This window comes from Felis catus, chromosome C2, assembly GCF_018350175.1.
Source record: "Felis catus isolate Fca126 chromosome C2, F.catus_Fca126_mat1.0, whole genome shotgun sequence".
Taxonomy (NCBI): Eukaryota; Metazoa; Chordata; class Mammalia; order Carnivora; family Felidae; genus Felis; species Felis catus.
This window is the reverse complement of record NC_058376.1, coordinates 8,824,259-8,848,175: the sequence shown is the minus strand read 5'-3', so window position 1 is coordinate 8,848,175 and position 23,917 is coordinate 8,824,259. Positions and strand designations below refer to the sequence as shown.

At 50.9% G+C, this 23,917-nt stretch overlaps 1 protein-coding gene across 1 annotated transcript in view; it reads left to right on the top strand.

Moving 5' to 3' along the window:
- SIM2 (SIM bHLH transcription factor 2) overlaps positions 1–23,917 on the top strand; it is a 54,930-nt gene that overhangs the window by 27,891 nt on the left and 3,122 nt on the right. Inside the window, exons 6-10 of the mRNA XM_023238754.2 lie at positions 1,120–1,319; positions 6,450–6,556; positions 20,452–20,599; positions 22,031–22,199; positions 22,782–23,190. Coding sequence (XP_023094522.2) covers positions 1,120–1,319; positions 6,450–6,556; positions 20,452–20,599; positions 22,031–22,199; positions 22,782–23,190 — 1,033 coding nt within the window. The remainder of the gene's footprint in view (positions 1–1,119; positions 1,320–6,449; positions 6,557–20,451; positions 20,600–22,030; positions 22,200–22,781; positions 23,191–23,917) is intronic.

Sequence of the window (23,917 nt, the reverse complement as noted above, 5' to 3'; positions counted from 1 at the left end):
CTCAGTAAAACGGGACAATAGACCAGAAGGATTTCAAGATCTGTTGCAGCCCCAAGGACTGAATGCGTTCAGCAGTCCTGGAGGAAGAGAGCTGAAGATTTTAGCTGTTCATCACTGCTGTCATGATCCTTTCGAGATTTTACTGATCCTAACTTCTATAAATGCTTCCAATATGGAGGCTGAAGGTTGCACAAATGTTCCTGTTTGACATTTGGAACACTATACCCTCTCTCCTGCATGGTTTGTTTTTTGTGTTTTTTTGTGTTTTTTGACTATAACAACCAGAGGTTTCTATATAGCTTCTCTGGCTTTTTGCTTATCATAAGGGAATAAAATCTTGACCTATAAATAAAGTAAATAAAAACACATTAAGAGGAAGGCTTTTTTGATCCTACTGAATGAATTCTTTAAATTTTTTATTTAACGTTTGTTTATTTTGGGGACAGAGAGAGACAGAGCATGAACGGGGGAGGGGCAGAGAGAGAGGGAGACACAGAATCGGAAGCAGGCTCCAGGCTCTGAGCTATCAGCACAGAGCCCGACCCGGGGCTCGAACCCACGGACTGTGAGATCGTGACCTGAGCTGAAGTCAGACGCCTAACCGACTGAGCCACCCAGGCGCCCCTCTACTGAATGAATTCTTAACGTACTGGAATGGTATAGCTTGTCAAGTGATATAAATGTCAAGTTGACAGATGTCAAATCCAGTCCCATTGGGGGACGAAGAACGTAAAGTGAGTGTCTTGGAACCAGAGGTTAGCTTCCCATGGTGCCTTTGTTTGCTACCTAATAGTGGGTTTGGTGATGAGTTAATTAGGTATCAATCCATTACATATTAGAGTCTCAACTCGGGGAGTTACTGGGGCAGAGTCAATTGGATAAGACGACCTTACATTTGATTGCACTACTGTTTCCTGAGGAAGAAGCATCACTTCGTGTCTTCTGAGCAATGAGTTGGGTGTCGTCAGCACGTTGGTGTGACCTTTGTGGGGTCACACCAGCTCCGTAGAGGCTGGGCCGGGGAGAGTCCAGCGTGCCCAAGAGAGCCAGCAGGCTCAGAGCCGGGAGGAGTGGGTACCGGTCTAACCCCTGGGCTGACCCTGCCCTCTGCTTTGCCAGGTCATCCACTGCAGCGGCTACCTGAAGATCAGGCAGTATATGCTGGACGTGTCCCTGTACGACTCGTGCTACCAGATCGTGGGGCTGGTGGCCGTGGGCCAGTCGCTGCCACCCAGTGCCATCACAGAGATCAAGCTGCACAGTAACATGTTCATGTTCAGGGCCAGCCTTGACCTGAAGCTGATCTTCCTGGATTCCAGGTGAGTTTGGCACCTGCTGCTGCTGCAGAATTCCAGAAGATACTGACGGTGGAAACTGGCCTGAACGCTGAGTTGTTAAGCCAAAATGAAACGAGGAAATAAGCCGTACTAAGAATGGGAGTTAGGGGACGCCTGGGTGGCTTAGTTGGTTAAACGTCCGACTCTTGACTTGGGCTCAGGTCATGATCTCATAGTTCCGTGAGTCTGAGCCCTGCGCTCTGGGCCGTAAGCCCAGAGCCAGTTTGGGATTCTCTCTCTCCCTCTCTCTGCCCCTCCCCTCCAAAATAAATAAATAAATAAATTAATTAATTAATTAAAAAAAAAAAAGAATGTGAGTTAGAAGGGTATTTAGTGGAACCAAGTCAGGAATTGAAAGAATTGATAGCCAGCTTCTCCAGGTGCTGGGTACCTGTTGTATATTATTTATTTATATTTTCATCATCTCACTGGAGTTGGAGCTGGAAATATGTGCTGTGGACACAAGTTAGCCTTTGTCGAAGGCCTGCGATGTCAGGATTCTGCCTTGTGTGTCCGTCAAGTAGGTGGGACCTTAAGGCAAAGAAAAGATTTTGCAGTGAGCTGGTGGGAAGCCATCGGAGCTCTGATGGCCACAGAGCTGAGGCTGAGAGCAGACAGGTGGCCTTCGCCGGGAAAAGCTGTGACTACAAGCTCAGTGGGTGCCCTATCTGGGCTGGGAGGACACCTCTGGCTGGCAGTGAGGGCGAAGGTACAGTGGCCCCTGAACTGTCTGTCCCAACCTACCTTCCCCTCCTCCCTGAGAATGTCCACCCATCTGAGGATCTCTTGTCAGAGAGAGAAGGGAGAGCGAATGAGGCAAAAGCACTAATTTGTTGTTTCGCTTGGCCTGCCGAAGCTGGCCACACAGGGGAGGTGTGTGCTGGAGAAGCCGTGGCCTGTCCCCCAGGAGGGCTTGCCGGCTTCACGTGGCCCCAGGCCCTTGGGACTTCCTCCACCTACCATTTTCTTTTTTTATTTCTTTTTTATTTTTTTAATGTTTATTTATTTTTGAGAGAGAGAGAGAGAGAGAGAGAGACAGAGCACGAGCGAGGGAGGAACAGAGAGAGAGGGAGACAGAATCTGAAGCAGGCTCCAGGCTCTGACCTGTCAGCACAGAGGCCAGTGCGGGGCTTGAACTCACGAGACGTGAGACCACGACCTGAGCGGAAGTCGGGCGCTTATCCGACTGAGCCACCCAGGCGCCCCTTCCGCCTACCATTTTCTTATCCGTAAAAAGGTCAGCCTCGCCCTGCCCACTCGGCTACCCACAGGCTGTTAGGAAAGATGAAATTTGATAATAGATGTGAAGCATTCGTGAAAGTAAAGCCTGGAAGCACTTGGGTGGCTCAGTTGGTTAAGCATCCGACTTTGTCTCAAGTCATGATCTCACAGTTTGTGAATTTGAGCCCCGTGTCAGGCTTTGTGCTGATGGGTCGGAGACTGGAGCCTGCTTTAGACTCTGTGTCTGCCTCTCTCTGCCCCTCCCCTGCTTGCACTGACTCTCTCTCAAAAATAAATAAACACTAAAAAAACAAACAAACAAGCAAGCAAAAGTAAAAAGCTGATGCACCTAGTCCTTTAGAGTCCTCAGCTGTACAGGAAGGAACAAATGTTCAGAGACCCCACTTTTGCCTTTCGGTGTGTGTGGCCAAGCTGTCTGGGAGAAAAGAGGTATATATGTGTGGGTGTGTGTACATGTATATACGTATATACACACATATGTGTAAATATAAGTATAAAATTTTGCTAATATTTATTGATTTTTCCCACCTTTTTATTCTGGCAAAATATACATGACATAAAATTGACCATTTTAACCAGTTATGGGAGAAAACCAAACATACCTGGTTAGGGGCGGGAGACAAAGACACAAAGTAGCCTAGTTTATCGTTAGTGAACCTCAGAGCCCTTCAAAGGTAGAGAAATGACAAGGGTTGGCCTGACAGGCTTGCCATCGGGCTCCCAGAAACTCCAAGCAAAGAGTACCCAAAACTCTTTGCGGGAGGGAGGCCAGCACCTTGGGGCTGGCCGGACTGACAAATGCTGCCCTACTGCATCGAAGACAGAGGCACCTGCCACCAGAGGGGCCCCGGGCCCGTGGACTGTCTGGGCCCATGGTGGCAGCATGAGAAGGAGTTCTTTCTGGATTCAGGGGCCACTTCTAAAAGTGAACGGAAAGGAATTGTGGCCGTCTGAGCTCATTACTTTAGAAACTTGGGAGGATACGACCAGGTTCCCCCTTGTTACCTCTGTCTCCTAGTTTTTCCTTGACGATTCTAGGAAAAGCCTCTGAGGCCTGGTGAATTCTCTAGAAGAGGAAAGAGAGAGGTCTCCCCAGAGGAGAGATTTCAGATCTTCTCAAATTGTTTGAAGCACACAGCTTTGAAACACAAAGGACAAATGGAGGGCTTTGCAGAAGAGGGTGTTCGAAGGTAGCTCAGAGGCCAGACTGCTCCTGAAGGAAACAGGAAACTGTTTCTACAGAAGTCCCCTGCTGTTCTCCCAGCTACGTACCAGGAAGCTTCTAACAGATCTCCTGAACTCCTGTCGTGTAGACGTTTCAAGGGCTCAGAGACGAGCTAGAATTCCTCGAACTCGCTCTGGCCTCCAGTCTGTTGCAGTTCGGTCTCTGAGGGGCCGCTGGGGGTCAGGGACAGAGGGCAGCAGAATGGCCCAGCAGGGTGGGAGATGTCAGCTCCTCCATCCAAAGCCCAGAAGCCACGGCGACGGGTTGGCCTGAAGCCCAGCAGCCCTGAAGTCACAGGGTCCTGGGTGGGGGGCCTGCAGCGGTGGGGGTGGCCACTTGGCCCCCCACCCAGTGTAATCCCAGACACAACTGAACTCAGCATAACCTGAAATTTGGTTCAGAGGGGTTTTGTGGTATTTCACTTTGAAACTGTAGCTGGTGCTTTTGCTAAGGATGGGTGAACCCAGCCATGTTTGGGGTTTGGCAAATCCCTCTGACAGGTCTTCAGACACTGGAGGCTTGGAAAAAACCAGGAGGGCATGCTGCCAGACCCTTCTCTTTCCCTTTAATTTTTAAAGCCAGTGTGCGCTTTGATGAGAAACTTAATACATGTGTTTCTGATTCATTTACACGTTCGGGGCTGTTGTTCTGTAACTTTACTTTCAAAGGGTCTGGGAAGCCTCTTTCGTCCCCACACCGTAGAGACGCCTGGTTTTCTTTTTCTTGGGGGGGTGGGGTGGGGTGGGGAAGCCAGGTCTCAGTTTTCCTGCCGCACTGTTAGACTCCGATGGGGCCTGAAGTTCTAGATGGCCCTTAGATAAGTCCCCGAGCCCGGAAAGGCCTGCACAGGTTCCCTTTCCACCGACCTCCAGCCCCGTCTCCTTCCCGCCCTGGAGGAACACCATGGAAATGTGTACACCAAATAGTGAGCGGTTCCAGGGAAATATGAGGCTCTCCGAGATTTACGACCCGGAGCCCGCGCAGAACTCGACAGAAAGGGGAGCGCGTTACGGAACGAAAGTGAGGTCGAGTTCCCCCGTTGAGTTCGCAACTGACATTTCAGAGACAAGCCAGCAGGACCCCCCTGGTCCGGGCCGTCCTCAGGCCCCACCTCTGCCCCCTCGGGACTGACTTCTCACCAGGACCTCCCTTCCTCTGGAAAAGCTTCCTGTCCTTCTCTTTCATCTGTTCTTCAATATCTGTCACCAAGGCTTTTCGGCCACCTCTTCCAAGGGCATAGTCACCGGGTCGGTTGCCCGGGGCCCCGGGAAGTGACACCACTGCCACGTGCAATTTCCACCTGCGGATGGAGTGATCCAGACGCCACGGATGATGCGGTCTCGGACGCTGGGAGCCACTTTTCCTCAAAGAGCGGAGGTGGGAAGTCAGTATTCCTGGGGCCTGATGAGAACAGAGAGGCGGTGATGGCACGGGGGCACCGGGCACGTGTTGCCCTTCTGCCAGCGAACGTTATGATTTACCCCGCAGCCACAGTATCTTCGGGTGTTGTCGTACTGGTTTTTGGACGCTGCACGAGCCTCCGTTGATCGGACGCGCTAATGTCTCCAGTTCTTCTGCAGATGCTCCCGCCCGACCAGAACCTCGTGAGACCGTTGTGCCAGGTCGCAGGGGCCAGTGGGAGATAAAAAGGCTCACACACACAATAGCCAGGACGTGGGAGCAGCCCAAGCGTCCATCGGCGGACGGACAGACAAACAAAACGTATCTACATAAAATAGAACATCATCGAGCCATAGAAACGAACGGCATTCTGTCCCACACCACAACGTGGGTGACCCTTGAAATCAGGATGCCAAGTGAGAGAAGCCAGACACAAAGGGACATCTACCAGGTGGTTCCACTCATCCGAGATATCTAGAATCGACAGATTCCTAGAGACAGAGGGAGAGGGAGGTTACCTGTTGTGGGGGGAGGGGCGGGGGGCAATGGGGAGTTCTGAAGAACATCGTGGTTGTAGTTATTGCCACTACGTGTAGACATAAAAATGGTCAAAGTGGCAAAGGTTGTGTAATGCATATTTTTCCACAATAATAATTTTTTTAAAAAATTTAAATGTTTATTTTTGAGAGAGACAGACAAAGTGTGAGTGGGGGAGGGACAGAGAGAGAGGGAGACACAGAATCCGAAGCAGGCTCCAGGCTCCGAGCTGTCAGCACAGAGCCCGAGGCGGGGCTTGAACCCACGAACTGTGAGATCGTGACCTGAGCCGAAGTCGGACGGAGCCACCCAGGCGCCCCCACGATAATAATTTTAAAAAAGGTTCCCACTGGACTGTGACCCAGAAGCCACTGGAAGGTAGTTCTTTCTCCCATCAGAGTTCACTCTTAAGCGCCCCCAGACAAGCTTCACCCTGAAAAAGGAAAACATTTGAAGCCACCCCAAACGTTCTTCTAGCCAGCAGTTTCAGAAGAACATTCCTGCCCATGAATAGTGCTACATCCTGCACTGGGCTAGCGTTCAAAGCCTTTCTCCTTGTAAAAAAAGATCATTCTCGGTTTCCAAAACCAACATCACCCCCCACCCTGAGCCTTTTAGCACTTGATTAGTTGGCAAAACCAATATTAGTTTAAATGAAAGGCAACCTACAGAACAGGGTAACACACGGAGCCACTGTCCTCCCCCAGGGTGACCGAGCTGACCGGGTATGAGCCGCAGGACCTGATCGAGAAGACCCTCTACCATCACGTGCACGGCTGTGACGTGTTCCACCTCCGCTACGCGCACCACCTCCGTGAGTACCTCGCTCACCGTGCGGGGCCGGGGGCCGGGGCTGGCCAGGGAGGGGGTGGCCAGAAGCGGGGCGGGAAGCCCACCCTTGTTTGGTACAATAGTCCTCCGTTGTGCACACATGAATTCTAAACCTCAGACTGACCCCATCCACCCCTCCATTTAGCACAGCTACTGGTCAGTTCTCAAGCATCCAGGCTTACCTTCCAGTGAAACTCTGGCAGGTGTGGGATGGTGCACAAGTTGCTGATTCGAGATGGTGGGTGTATTTGGAACCTAGATTTCTCTAGGACATCTGGACACGTTTACACAAAGCGCAACAGCAGAAGCACCAACACGTACAGAGCCCTTGCTCCTGTGGGGCACCGGCTTAGGTGATTAAAGATGTTACTAACCCAGTGAAGGAGATTCTCCTGTTCATGATCCTCCTATTCCTACTGAGGATGCTGAGGTTCAGAGAGGTTAAGCCACTTGCCTGAGGTCACACAGTGAGAGGCTGGAGAGTCTGGAGCCAAAGCAGCCAGGACCCGGCCCCCGACCACTGTCCACCACCTGGCTGGGAGGCTCAGGGGAGACCACAGGTTCCCAGGATGGGAGAAGTCAGCATGGAAAGAATGAACAATCAGTATTCGATTGGCCAGTGCAGAAGGTTTGGTGAACATCTGGACGGGGAGGGGGGTGGGGCTCTAGTCACTGAAATGTTCAAAGAAGTGACACTTTTCTTCTAGAATCCAAATCAAGGCAGCAAATAACTGACACGGGGCGGGATACCTCACGTCCAGCCCTCCATGCCTGGACTCAGGGGTGCTTGCTAATGGGGTGCAGATGGCCGGAGCAGCCAGCTCTGCAGGGCCCTCTGGGTGGAGAGGGCAGGTGATTGCTCCGAAAACCCCAGCCCCGGGGGTCCCCCGCCCCTTTCCGTGGAGGCAGGAGCATGGCAGGAGCCCCGATATCCAGCAAGGGAGCTGGAAGCAAGCCCCCAAATTACCTGCAGGAAGGGATCCTCTTCCAAGTGGGGCTCCATTGGGAGGAATTAGGCCTCTAAGCACAGAGAATGAAAACTTAGGGAATTGAAAGTCTTCGTTTTAAATCCCATATCCTCTCTCTCTCTCTCGAACTACCTGGCTAACAGAGGATCAGGGATTTCCGCCCTGCCACCACCTGGGAGAAATAAATACAGTTTGTGTTTGGGAAGTGTAACGAAGGCCACAGCGATGACCAGCACAGGGCTCCTGTGTCCCCAACACAGAACGGAAGCTTTTCACGTATCCATTGTTTTTTGTGTGTTTTTAACCTTTATTTTGTATTTATTTTGAGAGATAGAGAGCAAGCAGGGGAGGGGCAGAAAGAGAGAGAGGGGGAGAGAGAGAGAGAATCCCAAGCAGGCTCCACACTGTCAGCGCAGAGCCCTATGTGTGGCTCGAACCCACAAACCGAGAGATCGTGACCTGAGCCAAAGTCAAGAGTTGGATACTTAATGGACTGAGCCACCCAGGTGCCCCTCACGTATCCAGTTCGGGGCGCGGGGCTGGCCCTGTGTCCATTTCCCAGATGAGCGGTGAGCCTCACGGGTGGAGACCTGTGGGCGGGCAGCAGCTGAGTCAGACAGGACCAGAGCCCGGGTTTGTTGGGCTCTCAGGCCTTGAGCGGTTCCCACCACGTGATGGCTCTGAGCCTTGGAGGCACGGCCCGTCTTCGCTTCATCAGGAGCCCTGATCTTCCCCGAGCTCACCCGGCCTGCAGAGGGAGTGTATCTGAGAGGTCCACTGCAATTTGCATGATAAATTTGCCTCAGCTCACCTGGAATTTAGCATTTCCAGACATTTCAATTATCCAAGAGAACCCTGAAAGGGAAGGCATACACAGGCTTCCCGGAGACACACAGAAAAGGCAGAAGCATTTAGAAACCAGAGGAAGCACGTGTTCTTGTTTTTGTTTTTTCAAATGGGCTCGAATTAGTAAATCAAAGAAAATAAATAATAGCAATATTGACAACGATTGCTATGGTGCGGTGACCTTCACTATGGTGGAGAAACCACCCCAGGGGCAGGAGGCAGAGAGCATATCCCAGCCAGGCTGGAGGTGATGGGGGGGGGGGGTGGCCTTGGGATCCACCATGAGCCTTGCATCTGTCCCTGACTCACTTCTGTCAACTTTTCCAGATGTAAACTAGAGGAGAGCTGACAGGGAGAGGCCCTTGCCCACAGATGGGGGTGGGAATTAGTCTTCTAGAGCTCACACCTTGGCTCCAGGATTAGAACCTCACTTGGGTGTCCCTCTCAGGGAAGCCATGACATTAACCTGGACATGACTTTCCCCTCCAAAGCTGGGTCTTTCAGATGAAGAAAGGGGCGATATTCAACAAAACAGAGCATGATTTTTGGAAGCAGAGTCTTTATTGGTGCGGAGCTGGGGAAGTTTTGAAATCTCTCTGTTGTGTGGTCCCTGGGGCTTCATCTCCTTTCCAGGCACAGAACTGGGGCCAGAGGGGCCAAATCCAGAAGCTGACCTCGAGCCTGGGGTTCAAGTACAGTAGTTTGTTGGGACAGTAACTGAAACACGGGTTGGGGAGAGAGAGGAATAAGCCATGGAAGGGAAGGAGCCACAAGACGGGCTTGTCTGACTGGGACTCAGTCAAGGGGAGTGAGCTGAGGTATTAAGACTCCTGCTCCTGCCTGTCATGAGCTGAAGGCTGCTCTTAGGGGTGTTAATCTCCCTGTCCCCCCTCATCTGTTAGAGTGAGCTCTGCCAAAGAAAGGCCTCAGGAGGGAGATGGGGCCATCAGAAGTTCCTGGGTGCAATCCATGGTGAGGGGAGGGACGTGAGGAGACATCGGCCAGAGCGAAGGTCCGCCTCTTTACCGTGTCTCCTCAGCCTCCTCCCCTCATTGGTCTCCAGGCTTTGTGAAGAGTTCTCCATCCAGCCATCCCTCTGTAAGGTGCTCCTCACCCCCCAGCCAAGCCTAGTTGGTCATCTTGTCCTTGCTTTGCACACCTTAGTCGCCTTTCTCTTGTGGGGTGGGGGGCTTTTTTTTTTTTAAGATTTTATTTTTAAGTCACCTCCACACCCAATGTAGGACTTGAACTCACCACCCTGAGATCAAGAGTTGCACTCTCCACCAACTGAGCCAGCAGGCGCCCCTCTGGGGGGACCCTGTTGCCCTCACTGCTCAGGGTCCCTGTTGGTCCATTGGAGTGTCCTCTGTCCCCAAACTCCTGCCCCATGGGCAGCGGGGGGGCGGGGGGGAGCTAAGCACCGCCCCCCTTTCCAGTTCTGTTTTCACTACTGCCATGATGTCAGCTGCTGCCACATCCCTTCAGGAGGGTGTGTCCAGCTCCTCCCAGCCCAGCCCAAGGGCCCTAGGTTCTTATTTCTGGACAATGCTTTCACCTCATGCTGTTCACATTCTTATGGGGTCTATATTGATCTGCTCAGGCCACTGTAACAAAATAACACAGGCTGAGGGGCCTAAACTACAGAAACTGGTTTCCTAACAGCTCTGGAGGCTGAAATCTGAGGTCAAGTTATCAGCAGGACCGCTTTCTCCTGAGGCCTCTGCCTCTGTAGGTGGGCATCTCCTTGCTGTGTCCTCACATGCGTGAGGCCCTCTGTGTGTGTCTGCCTTCTCATCTCTTTCTGTGACAGGGACACCAGCCATATTGGATTAGGGTCCCCCTCTTTAAAGACCCCATCTCCAAATGCAGGGACATTCTGAGGTCCTGAGGGTCGGGGCTGCAACGTACGAATCTGGGTGGAACACAGGTCAGCCCGTGACAGGGACTTTCTTTAATAGCTCTGTGTCCTTACCCAGGTAGTAGGCCCAGCTGGGCAGGCTGGCTTGGGGAGGGCAGGTGGGAGGTCTGTGAAGGCAGGACGCGTCATTTGGAAATGTGGCTTTTCGGTCCTGTCTCCTGGTGCTTCAGTAACGCAGGGCTCAGGAACCTAGCCCAAGCCTCCCGCCCTCCCGCCCTCCCGCCTGGGATCCCAACCTGGATCCCAGATCCGCACGGTGGCCCCTGCCAAGCTGGGGGCTCAAGTCCTTCAATTCAGTCACCGCTGGAGCTGGCCTAGTGGCTGTCCCAGGAGCACAGGCATGCAGAGTGGCCTCTCCCACTTCCTCCCCATCCCCCATAGCTGCACATGGCTGGAGGGGGCCAGGGGCCACGGTGACCCTCAGGATTCCAAGACCACGGGTCAGGGGGCGGGCGGCTGGCCCCCTCTTACAAGGAGACATACAGACGCATCTTCCTTCGCAGTTGATGAGGTCACTGAGCGCAAGAAACATCTACCAATACCCAGGGAGGTCGCTGTCCGATTCTCCAAGGCCAGATTTTCTCCACACCAGCGTCCCAACCCCAGGACTCCCTGGAGATGGGGCGAAGGGCTCTGCCAGCAGCAGAGTTGGACATCAGGCGGTGGTGGCTCTGGATGACCACAGTCAGCCAAATTGTTTTCACACATTGTTCAAAATATTATCTTAACCCAGTGCAGGGATCCACAGGGTCCAAAGAAAGCATAGCCCCTAACGAAAGAGAATTCAACACCTTCCAGAAAGTCAGCTTCATGAGGAGAAGCAGGGCTGTGCAGGGCAGTCTTCGGGGAGCATGGGCTTCCAAGGGGTCAGCAGGACAGGGGCTGGCATGGCCCGGACACCTCGTGTCACTGTGGGCCTGGGCCTTCCCAGATGAGCCATGCGAGTCAGACCGTGCCAGGGCTTTCCCCGGAAGCTTCTGTAGAGAAAATGAACACGGATCCTCTAGGGAGCATATTTGAGCCCCCCTCCAACCCTGTGCCCTGCCCACTGTCCTGTGGTGGCCGAGGGAAGGCCCCCACAGCTCAGCTAAGTGTGGGCCCTGGTGCAGGCATGACACTCATGTGGCCTCAGGGCAATGGGGGCCCTGAGCTAGGGTCTGCCCTTGCTGTCTCCCTCCTGTCTTTGTCAGGTGTTTGGGTGACTTTTTCTTGCGTGGAGGGGAGCCAGTAGAGGTCTGTATTCTCTTGACCTGCAGGTCCTGGGGGTGGGGAGGGGGTGATGCACAGTTGGGAAGGGATTGATATCGCCGAACTTGAAGATCTGTTGAGGGACACCAGGCAGATTACTGGAAGACACAGCAGTTTGGAAGAACCATGATGTCCAAGATGGTGGAGAATTGCACCCAGCTCCCCACCTGGGGCCCCTGGACAGAGTGGGCCAAGTCCAGATCACAGAGAGTGCAGGCCAAGTCCAACTGTCATAACACTTTCAATCTCACGCAAAGGCTTCTAAGCCTGAATATGTGGTCTACAGAGTTCAGGGAAAACTGTCATAACAAAATTCCAGGACATCTGGTAGACACCCATAGAGAACACACCCTAAATGGTGCACAGGGGGCACCTGGGTGGCTCAGTTGGTTAAGCATCCGGTTTTTGATCTCAGCTCAGGTCACAATCTCGAGGTTCGTGGGTTCGAGCCCCGCATCTGGCTCCACACTGACGGTGCAGAGCCTGCTTGGGATTCTGTCTCTCCCTGTCTCTCTGCCCCTCCCCCCATTTGTTCTCTCTGGCTTTCTCCCTCAAAATAAGTAAATAAACTTAAAAAAAATTTAAGGGCACCTGGGTGGCTCAGTCAGTTAAGCGTCCGACTCTTGGGTCCGGCTCAGGTCATGATCTCACAGTTCGTGAGTTCAAGCCCCGCATCAGGCTCTGTGCTGACAGTGCAGAGCCTGCTTGGGATTCTGTCTCTCTCTCTTTCTCTGCAACTCCCCCGTTCGTTCTCTCTGCCTCTGTCTCTCAAAATAAATAAACTTAAAACAAATGAAGTGGCACACGAGAGTCACAAACTCAAGTGCTTATGGGGCCAGGCATGTAGCATGAATGTGTGAATGGGCATCTGTAGGGCAGTAGGGAATGGCTAACACGTGACCATCCAGAGGCATTCCCAGTAAAACAGCACTGAGCCACCAACAGAACCCACCCATGAGCTTACGCAGTCCATGGGACACTGGTGTGCAACCATTCTGTGGCATCGCTGTGGAACAGGGCACAAAGGTCTCGAAACGGAAGACAAACTTGCAAGTCTCCAATCCACTGTGGCAATTACATGTCAGGGGGGCGCCAGCCTCTGCTGCTGGCCTTGCCTCTGGACTGGAAACGGGTGATCGCGTTTAATTCATGCTCAGATCCCTTTAGATGCTGTCTTGCAAGCAGGGTCTGGAGGCAGAGGAGGTGTTGGCTTGCAGGTGGATGTGTGGGGAAGCCTACACCTTGAGAGGGAGCCAGGAGCAGGGGAGTGGTAAATCATGGGAGAAAGCACCGCGTGATCTCCACGTTGTCCTGACCCGGAAGCAGTTGTGGACATAGAGGTGTGGGCTGGACCTTCTCGGTGTTGCCAGACGGGTCAAGCTCTGCCCATCATCCGTGGTCAAGGTCACTTTGGACACATCCCACAAGGTGGCCCTTGTGGGCGTTCTTCCTCAAAGTGCTTCTCTCTTCGCGGTGCGTTCCGTGTCGTTCTGCCAGCCAGACGTGCGGACTCCCTAGAGGAGCGCACGGCTTTCCATCAGGGTCACCCACTGCAGGTCCGAGCTGGCAGAGGGGACATAGCAGGAGGAGGGGATCAACCTCACCAGTGTTTCTGTGGAGGGTGGTTTTGTCTCCTGGCGCTGCTCTAACGAAATACTACAAACTGGGAGGCTTAAAACAGCGGAAATGTACTCTCCCAGGGTTCTGGAGACCGGAAGTCCGAAGTGAAGGGGTCAGCAGGGCCGGGCTTCCTCAGAAAGCTCTGCAGGAGGATCCTTCCTGCCTCTGCCAGCTTCTGCTGGAGTCCTTGGCTTGCAGTCCCAGCTCACCAGTCTGTGCCTCCACTTTCCCTCCTGTGCGTGTGTGTGTCTCCTCTTTGGTCTCTTATGGGGAGGGGTCGTTGGAGGCAGGGCCCACCCTGTTCCAGGACGACCTCGTCTATCTTGAGATCCTTGACTTAATTACACCTGCAGAGATCCCTTTTCCCAAATACGGTCACATTCATCGGTTTCGGGGGCCAGGACGTGGAACACATTGTTTGGGGGAACCCCATTCAGTCACCATAGGGATTTTTGGCATCTGACATCATCAGCTCTTACAATTCAAAACGGAAATAGAAATTATGCTCCAGGCCAAGGTTCCCTTGCCTCCCAGAGGAACCAGGCAGGCCACCTACTTTTCTGGGTAGCAGATTCACGGAACTAGAATTTCCACCCCAAAGCAGCCTCGGCAAACCGTGACCGCTGGCTTCCCTCTCAGCATGGGACACCCTGATCTCAGAACCATCTGAGGCCCCGATGCTGGAGGTGCTGTGGCCCCAAGTGCTAGGAGCAGGGCCTCTGTTCCCGGAGCTTACAGCTTACGGGCCATCTCCAGCCTGCCTGGTCCCCCACCGCCAAGCAGAGCCTTACTTTATAGCCCGCCCCCCCCCCCGCTATCCTCCTCCCCCCACCCTCCACGGGATCATTTCAGGCAGCTAATTAAGAGCAACAGATTGGAGGGGGAGCTAGACCGAAGCAAGGCATGTTGTGACTAAGCGTCTAGGATTTCAGCTTGGATTGATAATGTGGACTATCACCATGGGTCATAGAGAAGCAAAAAACAATTCTATGCCCGTGTTTGTTTGGTCTCTGTATCTAAGCCGCATCAGAGCTGCCCTTGGCATCCTAATATAAAATATTTGGGATAAACTGGCTTTATTGTATCCAGTTTAGATGATTATGGGTAGGTTTTAGGAATGTTGTAAGAAATAAGGAAAGTATGAAATCCAAGAGAGGGAAAAGGAAAAATACACCATCTTGCTGCCAGGGGCGTGACGGGTACCGCGAGGGACGGATTTCAGAGTGGAGGGGCTGAGCAAGTACTTCTGTTGAAGGAATGACCTCCGGGGAAGTCCACATGTGGGGCCCCAGGTGGGTCCTATAGCATGTCTTTTGGGGCCAAAAGCAAATTGGCCGAGTCTCCGCTAACCTTCCTTGTACCTCTCCTTGCACATTGAGCTAGAGAACCTTCTGGAGACTCGTGCCCCTTCCTCCCAGAGGGATCACTCTGAGACAAGGGAGTCAGAACACCCGGGCTGGGGGCCCCGGCTATGCCCTCAAGATTTGCTGGCCCCACTTCCTGGTGGGGCCTACTTCCCACAGCTGTAGGGGGTGTGAAATGAGGGGTTCGGACATGAGCGGGCACCCGAAACCATGGATTTTGCTGTTAAAAAAGCAAACCCCAAGAGGAGAAACATTGTAAAGATAGCTCTTTCCTATTATCTCTGTGCCCTCCAGCACGGACTCTGGCCGCTGCCCCGAGCGTCCACGGAGGTGCACATGCTAAACCCGGGAAGAAGAGAGCCTGTGTCTACACTGTTCCCGGGAGCCCCGCCCCTCGTCCCAGGGGTGGAGGGGGGGATGGCGGTCACGCACCGAAGGGGTGGGGGGCCTGATCCGTGTTGTATTTCCACTTCCCTGACCCCACACAAACTACCTGCCTGTGGAAAAAAATTTTTTTAGATGTTTTAATTTATTTTTGAGAGAGAGAGAGACAGAGCATGAGTAGGGGAGGGGCAGAGAGAGAGAGGGAGACACAGAATCCGAAGCAGGCTCCAGGCTCTGTGCAGAGCCTGATGCGGGACTCGAACCCACAAGCCACAAGATCATGACCTGAGAAGTTGGACGGTCAACTGTCTGAGCCACCCAGGCGCCCCAATAATTTTTTCACTTTTATTATAAAGCTGATACCTCCTTAGTGTTGGAAATGTAGAAAATCAAGAAAAGTGGAACAGAAGAAAATGAAAATTACCTGTAATTTGACCAGATAATGAGAGTTAATATGTATTGAGTCTTTGCTGTGTGACTGCCACCACTAGTCTAAAGCTTCCCATAGATGATCTAATCCTCACTGTGACCATGCGAGGTAGGGAGTGTGATTATGCTCTTGTTCCAAACAGGGAAACTGAGTCACCGGGGCTTTGTAACGTGTCCGAGATCGCAGTTAGTTGGGGTGTATATGTGAGTGTGCATGTACTTTTTCTTACCTGTACTCTATGCTCTTCTGAATCTTGTCTCTTTTGTTTTTTAATTTTTTAAAATGTTTATTTATTTTTGAGACAGAGAGAGACAGAGCATGAATGGGAGAGGGTCAGAGAGAGAGGGAGACACAGAATCTGAAGCAGGCTCCAGGCTCTGAGCTGTCAGCACAGAGCCCGATGCGGGGCTCAAACTCACGGAGCGCAAGATCATGACCTGAGCCGAAGTCGGACGCTTAACCGACTGAGCCACCCAGGCGCCCCTCTTGTCTCTTTTTTTAATGAGTTAACTGACATATAACACTATATTAGTTTCAGATGTACAGCGTAGTGATTTGATATTTGTACACATCTCCATGATCAGCACAATAAATCTAGTTACAATATATAGTTATACATTTTTTTTCTTGTCTTGAGAGCTTTGAAGAGCTAATTCCTTTAGCAACTTTCAATGCACAACACGGTGTTATTAACTGAAGTCTCCGATGCTGGAAGTTTGTACCTCTTGACCATCTCCTTCACCCGTTTCTCCCACCTGCCCTCCGTCACCTTTGGCAACCACCAATCAGTTCTCTGTATCTATGGTTTTTTTTTTATTAGATTGCACATGTAAGTGAGGTGCCAGGGTATTTGTCTTCGTCTGACTTACTTTACTTAGCATAATGCCCTCGAGGTCCACCCGTGTCATAGCAGATGGCAAGATTTCCTTCTTTTTTATGACCAAACAATATTCCTTTGTGAGTGTGTGTACGTACGTATACCACGATTTCTTTATCCATTCATCCATGGGTGGACACAGAGTGGTTCCATTTCTTGGCTATTGTAAATAATGCTGCAGTGAACATGGGGGTGCAGGGGTCTTTCCGAGTTAATGTTTTTGTTTCCTTCAGAGAAATACCCAGCAGTGGTATTTCTGGAGCATATGGTAGTTCTATTTTAAATTTTTTGAGGAACCTCCTCACTGTTTCCATGGTGGCTGCACCAATGTACCTTCCTAGTCATAGTACACATGGGTTCCCTTTTCCCCACATCCTTGCCAACACTTGTTATTTCTTGTCTTCTTGATAATAGTTATTCTGACAGGTGTAAGGTGAAACCTCATGTGATTTTGATCTGCATTTCCCTGATGATAAGTGATGCTGTGAACTTTTTCATGTATCTGTTGGCCGTCTGTATGTTATGTCTTCTTTGGGAAAATGTTGATTCAGACCTTCTGCCCATTTTGTAGTTGGACTATTTTATTTACTTGTTTGTTTGTTTGTTTGTTTATTGCTACTGAGTTGTATGTGTTCTTCGTATATGTTGGATGTTAACCCCTTATCAGGTACGTAATTTGCAAATACTGTCTCCCATTCGGTAGGTTGTCTTTTCATGTTGTTGGTGGTTTCCTTTGCTGTGCAGAAGCTTTTTAGTTTGATGTAATGCTACTTGTTATTTTTGCTTTTGATCTTTTAAGGATTATTTTGTGGTTCCATACAAATTTTAGGATTGTTTGGTCTATTTCTGTGAAGGATCATACTGGAATGTTGATAGGTATTGCATTAAATCTGTAGATGCCTCTAGGTAGTATGGACACTTTATATTAATTCTTCCCCTCCATGAACATGGAGTGTCTGTCTTTGCATTAATATGTGTCTCCTTCAGTTTCTTTCATTGATGTCTTATAGTTTTTAGTGTCTTGTCTTTCACCTCCTTGGTTAAATTTATTCCTAGCTATTTCATTATTTTTGATGCAATTGTAAATGGGATTGTTTTCCTAATTTCTCTTTCTGATAGTTCGTTATGAATGTGTAGAAACTCAGCAGATTCTTGTGTACTTATCTTGTATTCTTGACCCTTACAGAATTCTCTTATTCTAAGAGTCTTCTGATGGAGTCTTTAGGGTTTTCTATCTATAACATGCCATCTGAAAATAATGACAGTTTTACCTCTTCCTTTCCAATGTGGTTGTCTTTTATTTCTTTTTCTTGCTTAAGTGTTCTGGCTAGGACTTCTGATTCTGTGTCACATAAAAGTGGCAAACGTGGGCATCCTTGACTTGTTCCTGACCTTAGAGGAAAAGCTTTCAGCTTTCTCCTGTTGAGTATGTTAGCTGTGGACTTGTCACGGATGGCCTTTATTATGTTGAAGTGCATCTCCCTTCTATATGCACTTTGTTGAGAGTTTTTATCATAGATGGCTATTGAATTTTGTCGAATGATTTTTCTTTATCCATTTTCATTGTTCACTTTGTTCATGTGGTGTATCCTATTGATTGATTTGTAGATGTTGAGCCATCGTTGCATCCCAGGAATAGATCCCATTTGATCACGCCGTACGATCCCTTTAACGTATTGTTAAATTCAATCTGTTACTATTTTGTTAAGGATTTTTACATCTACGCTCATCAGAGATATTAACCTGTAATTTTCCTTTTCTTGCAGTGTCCTTGTCTGGTTTTGGTATCAAGGTCATGCTGACCTCATACATGTGTTTGGAAGTGTTCTTTCCTCCTCTCATTTTCCAAAGAGTTTGAAAAGGATTGGTATTAATTCTTATTTAAATGTGTGGTGGAATTCACCGGTGAAGGAAGCCATCTGGTCCCGGACTTCTGTTTATTGTGAGGTTTTTGATGACTCCTTACCAGTTATTAGTCTGTTTAGATTGTCTATTTCTCCATCACTCAGTCTTCATAGGTTGTATATTTCTAGCGAAGTATCTGTTTTCTTGTAAGTTGCTCAATTTGTTGGCATATAATTGTTTTTCTTAAAGTGTGCTACAATTATTTCCAAATTTTTATTTAAATTCTAGTTAGTTAACATACTATGATTGTTCATAGTAGTCTGTTATTATCTCTGTATTTCCGTGATATTGAATCCTGTCTTTTTTCTCATTTAACATGATATCATACACGTTCTCCATAATATTTCAAATTCTTATTAATCATTATTTCAATAGCGGCATAGTATTCCAAAGTTTATTTCATCTTTCCTAATTCATGGGCAATTAAGCGTCCCCTTCCTTTTCCCCCTGAATTATAAGCAGGACTGCTTGTAATAGGATCAATGATTGGAAGTGAAGCCACTGTGTCAGTGGATGTGAACTGTCAAACTGCTTTCCAGGATGGTACGAGTCCATGCTTCTATCAGCACGTGACAATGCCTCTCCCCATAGATCAGCTGACATCATTGTTGTCATTTTATTTCCCTTGAGATACAATTCATATAATATAAAACTGACCATCTTAACAGTTTTCAGAGGTTTTTAGTATATTTATAATGTCATGAAACTATTACCTTTACTGAGTCCCAGAACATTTTCTTCATCCCCAGAAGAACCCTGGTACCCATCAGCGGTCACTCCTGGCTCCCCTCATCCCCCAGCTCCTGTCAACCACTAATCTGCTTTTGGTTTTTACGGATGTGCCTATTCTGGACATTTCACATAAATGGAACCATGCAATATTTGTTTCTTTTTTACCGTCTGCTGATTTAATGGATGGTATCTAGCTCTGAGTTAAGCAAATACATTGAACATTTGATCATCATTTATATTTAATCTTTGGTGAATTGTTTGTTCCAGTCCTTTCCTCATATTACTTCTAGGTCTTAATGTTTTTATTGATGTGTATGAACTCTTTACATATGAAGGCTAACAACTTCTCGACTATCATTTTTGCAGTAATTTTTCTTCTGCACCAGAATATTTTGCTGCAGGTGTTAAAGTGGATGATAAAGAGGCGCTCTTAATGTGGAAAGAAGTCACAGAAGGCCATGGAGAGCCTCGGGAGGGTTTGGGCAGACGGCGTGGGGGCTCTGCCTAGTGGCATAAGATGGGGGCTGAATTTCTGTGTCTGTGAGCCTCCAAGGGGTTCCTTCAGTGCCAGCTAGTGCAGTCACAGAATTTGGCCACCTCCCCAAACCCCTGCTCAGGTGGCTGTTAGTAGGGCCCTGGGGCCAGCCCTGATTTGAGAAACAGGAATGCCCTGTAGCCATGACCTGGGCACCAAGGGATGCCTTTTAGATTTGTGCTGGCCTTCCCCTCCTTGGAGAAGGATAACTGGGCCTTTCTCTTCTCTCCTGCCCACCCAGTGCTTCTGGCACTTTCCTTTCTCTCCAGCCTGTGCCCTCCAGGCCCTGAGGGAAATTAGTACAGAGGCTTTGGAAGTGAGTATGGCTCAGCAGTCTGGAGTTTGCACCCATGCGTAGAAGATGGGCCCAGAGGCCCAGTTTTCAGAAACTAAATAGCCAAGCAGAGGTCCTTCCTACATGAGCAACAGTAGGAAATTAATAGGCCTGATGAAAAGTGGGGCTGATGGGAAGAAAATATAGATGGCAACAGAGTAGCAAACAGTCTCAAGGTGAATGCACACATGTTCTGGAGAGTAGTAAATACTAACAACAATTTGAAGCTTGGTTGAATGTACTTATTATTTTGTTTAAACAGCTACATCACTCCCTGCTCCTGCCGCCGCCACCTATTGAGGGTGTGGGGATTAAGGGTTTGAGGGATTATCACATCATCGTGGCATTTTGGAAACTGAAAAGCCAAACCAATTTTATCACTCTGCCAGATGCAAATGTTTTATGGGGACTAATTGTTTCTCCCAGTGAAATCAATGACTATTAAATTTGAGTTCTCAACAGGGGAGGGGAGAGAACGCGCCTTGGACCTCTTGAAATTATAGGCAAAAAATCTTGCGTGTGTGCGTGTGTTTGTGCCTGTGCGCACACAAGCATGCACCTTCCTGTAGAGAAAGCCCATCTCTTTGTCGAGTTCCCAAAGGTGTCCTTGACCCCAGAAAGGTCCGGAACTGGGGCTGAGGTCATCGGTGGGGGCAGAGCCCCCCAAGCAGAGCCTGCTAATTGTCCCTCGGGATTCATGTCACCTTGTGCTTGCAGTGCTGGTGAAGGGCCAGGTCACCACCAAGTACTATCGGCTGCTGTCCAAGCTGGGCGGCTGGGTGTGGGTGCAGAGTTACGCCACCGTCGTGCACAACAGCCGCTCGTCCCGGCCGCACTGCATCGTGAGTGTCAATTATGTCCTCACGTAAGTCCGACGTATTTGTTTCCTTGCTCTCTCCTCTCCCCTGCCCCTCATCAGCCCGCTCTCACAAGCCACAAGCCCATTCTCTCTCTCTCTCTCTCTCTCTGAAACTGTTCGTCTCCTGTTTTGTTTTTATTTGAACAATCTGGTGGTTCGGGAAAGTCCAAACTATTTCTGAACTCGGCACCGAGGGCCAGGTGCTGGGCTGCGGTGGGAATACCACGAAGGGAGCCCTGCCCCAGGCACAGCTGAAGATCAGATCCGAGAGACCAGCCGAGGGGCGCGGGGGTGGGGGGAAGGTGGGAGATGCCCCCCATCTTGCACAGGAGGGACAGGAGACGCGTCCAGACCAGGAATATGAACTTATGCTCCTTGTGCCCACAAACATCAGGGCCGTCTTGCGTGCTCCCACCATCTGGGATGGGGATCTCTCACATTTCCCCCGTATTTCTATATAGCCTGTTGCAAATGATGATGAATGTTTGGTCTCTTTAAAATCTCAGGAGGCCAAGTTCAGTTGCAAATTCTTTTAGGACCATTAGACACACAACAGGACATAAGTCTCCCTGGGACCATATATTACTGTGGACCCACGGTGGCTACTGTGTGTTAAGTCACCTGCACCCAGCTCTGTCCCTGAACTTGACACCTTTGCTGTACCCCAGCCCCACCTTGAACAAGGTCCTCCTGTGTGTTCAAGGATTTGAACTCACTCCTGGATTTAGGCTCTCACTCCTTTCATAGAATGACTTCCGGGTCCCTGGTTTCTTGGGTTTTGTTTTATTATTTTTTTAGGAGTGTGATTTTGGCAAAACTGCAGGGAAGAGAGCATTTTAGCCCCCTACTGACTCTTCCTGAGCAGACAAGCGTGGGCTGGTACTTTAGGCGACTTCCCCTCCCACGAACACAACTGTGTCAAGCCGGCTCTTTAGGCCGAAATGGGCGCCTGATGTGGAGATGGGCAAGGCTGGCAGCCAGGCTCCTGGACCCTTGAAAGTCCCCCACTCGCGCCTCCCTGGGTGCTAAATGGAGAAACAGCCGGGCCACAGACACTCAAGGCGATGAGTACTGCTCCTGCCCTTGCTTTGGCCCCGACATGCTTCCTGGTGGCCCATGGTGTCCCTGGGGGACCTTTGGGACCTACAGGACTGGAGACAGCTACCTCCAAATCTGCTGGCTGGATAATGCTGACCTCTCTCGGCACTGCCCAGGGCTGCAGGGGGCCTTTGACGATGAAGGTGGGCGGCCCTTTGCTCAAGTCCCGGGCCCTGCAACCTCAGTGGACCGATTCGCAACCTCAGTGAACCGATTCGCTGGAGCTTGGGGAACAAACTTGCCGGGGGGGGGGGGGGGGGAGTTGGGGGAGGGGCAGGGAAGCCGCTCTGCCCCCCTGGCGGCCCACTGGACATGACTTGTCCTGCTCTTGCTTCTCAGGGATATCGAATACAAGGAACTGCAGCTGTCCCTGGACCAGGTGTCCACATCCAAGTCCCAGGACTCCTGGAGGACCGCCTTGTCTACCTCACAAGAAACTAGGAAATTAGCGAAACCCAAAAATACAAAGATGAAGACGAAGCTGAGAACAAACCCGTACCCGCCACAGGTAACACACACCTCCTGCTGGGGGCTCAGGACACCCAGCCTGTTAAGGAACAATGAGCCTCAGTGCATAGCGGGTCTCGGGTCTCGGGCCTGGAAGTTTCCCCGCGCGGAGTGCAGCAGAGGCCCTGGGGGGATGTCCTGCCCACACAGTAGAGACACGGCCTGAGGCACTCGGAGCTAACATCTGGGAAGGCTCAGCAGGGCTGGAAAAAGAAGGCTAAATTGGGAAGGCACATCAGCTTGCTGGAATCCGCCTTCGTGCGCAGCGTGTTTCCATAGCATTTTTTAAAACGAAAACCTTTTTTTGTTTTAATACTTTGTAACCTCTCAGAAAGTGGCTACATGTATCTGGTATGTTTTCCACTTGGGCTGAGACCGCCTCCCACCCCGGGCGGGGGCGGGGGGGCGGGGAGGCGTCTCTGTGGCACTGCTTGCTGCACACCTGTCCCCAGTGGGACCTCACTGCGGTGGCCGGGGGTGGGCCCAGCCCAGGGGTGCGGTCAGGCGGACTCCAGGGCGGGATTCGGCGAGGCCGGAGGGGACTTCCTCACCGGCCCTGTCGTCCGTCTCCTTTGCCGTGCAGCAATACAGCTCGTTCCAAATGGACAAACTGGAATGCGGCCAGCTGGGAAACTGGAGAGCCAGCCCCCCAGCGAACGCCCCGGCGCCCCCAGAACAGCAGCTCCATTCAGAAAGCAGCGACCTTTTGTACGCCCCGTCCTACAGCCTGCCTTTCTCCTACCATTACGGACACTTCCCTCTGGACTCTCACGTCTTCAGCAGCAAAAAGCCAATGTTGCCGGCCAAGTTCGGGCAGCCCCGAGGATCCCCGTGCGAGGTGGCACGCTTTTTCCTGAGCACACTGCCAGCCGGTGGCGAATGCCAGTGGCATTATGCCAACCCCCTAGTGCCTCGCGGCCAGTCTCCAGCTAAAAACCTTTCTGAGCCGCCGGTGAACACTGCTCGGCACAGCCTCGTGCCAAACTACGAAGGTGGGTCATGTTTGCACGAGGGGAGGGGGCAGGACTGCGAACGGTGGCGGTGGGTGGCAAGCGGAAAAAGGATCCTCACGCTTTGGGCAAACTTCTCCTTTTTCTGCTCGTAAGTAGGGATTCCACGCTCTCCTGCTGGCAACGGGAGTCGCTTCGTGACAGGCTGGAAAGCTGGGCGACCGCGCCCGTGTGCCACACGTGGCACCGGTGACGGCATAAAGGGTGGAGGAAACCGGCGTTCAGCCACCCCCCCCCCAAAAAAAAGCTCCGGCCCCATTCGCTTCCCCAAGAGGGAGACAGAGTGGTTTTCAGGACCAGCTCCCCTGTGCGGAGAATGCTCCAACCGCATTTATTTTAAAAGATTACTTTCCAGCCCGCCCCCAAATGAATCTGGGATCCTGTTGGCTTTCTTCCCACGCCAGTTTTCAAAGTGGGAGAAACAGTGGTGGAAATTCATGAGCTCAGAGACAGAAATGTCACTCACCAACCCGGGGCAAATGATGTAAGCGCTCCGAGGACTCAGTTTCTTCATCTGCAAAATGGGATCGGAGGCCAGGTGATAGGCCTGCCCCAGGGCTGGGCACACGCTAGGTGCCTGCCCGCACTGCTGGTTCGACAACTGCTGGTTCAATGGCCCCTCCAGCAGCCTTCCTGGTGGCAGACAAGCAAACGTCCTCTGTGGATGTGCCACCGGCTTCCCCAGGCCCAGGCAGTCTCCTGTTTGCTC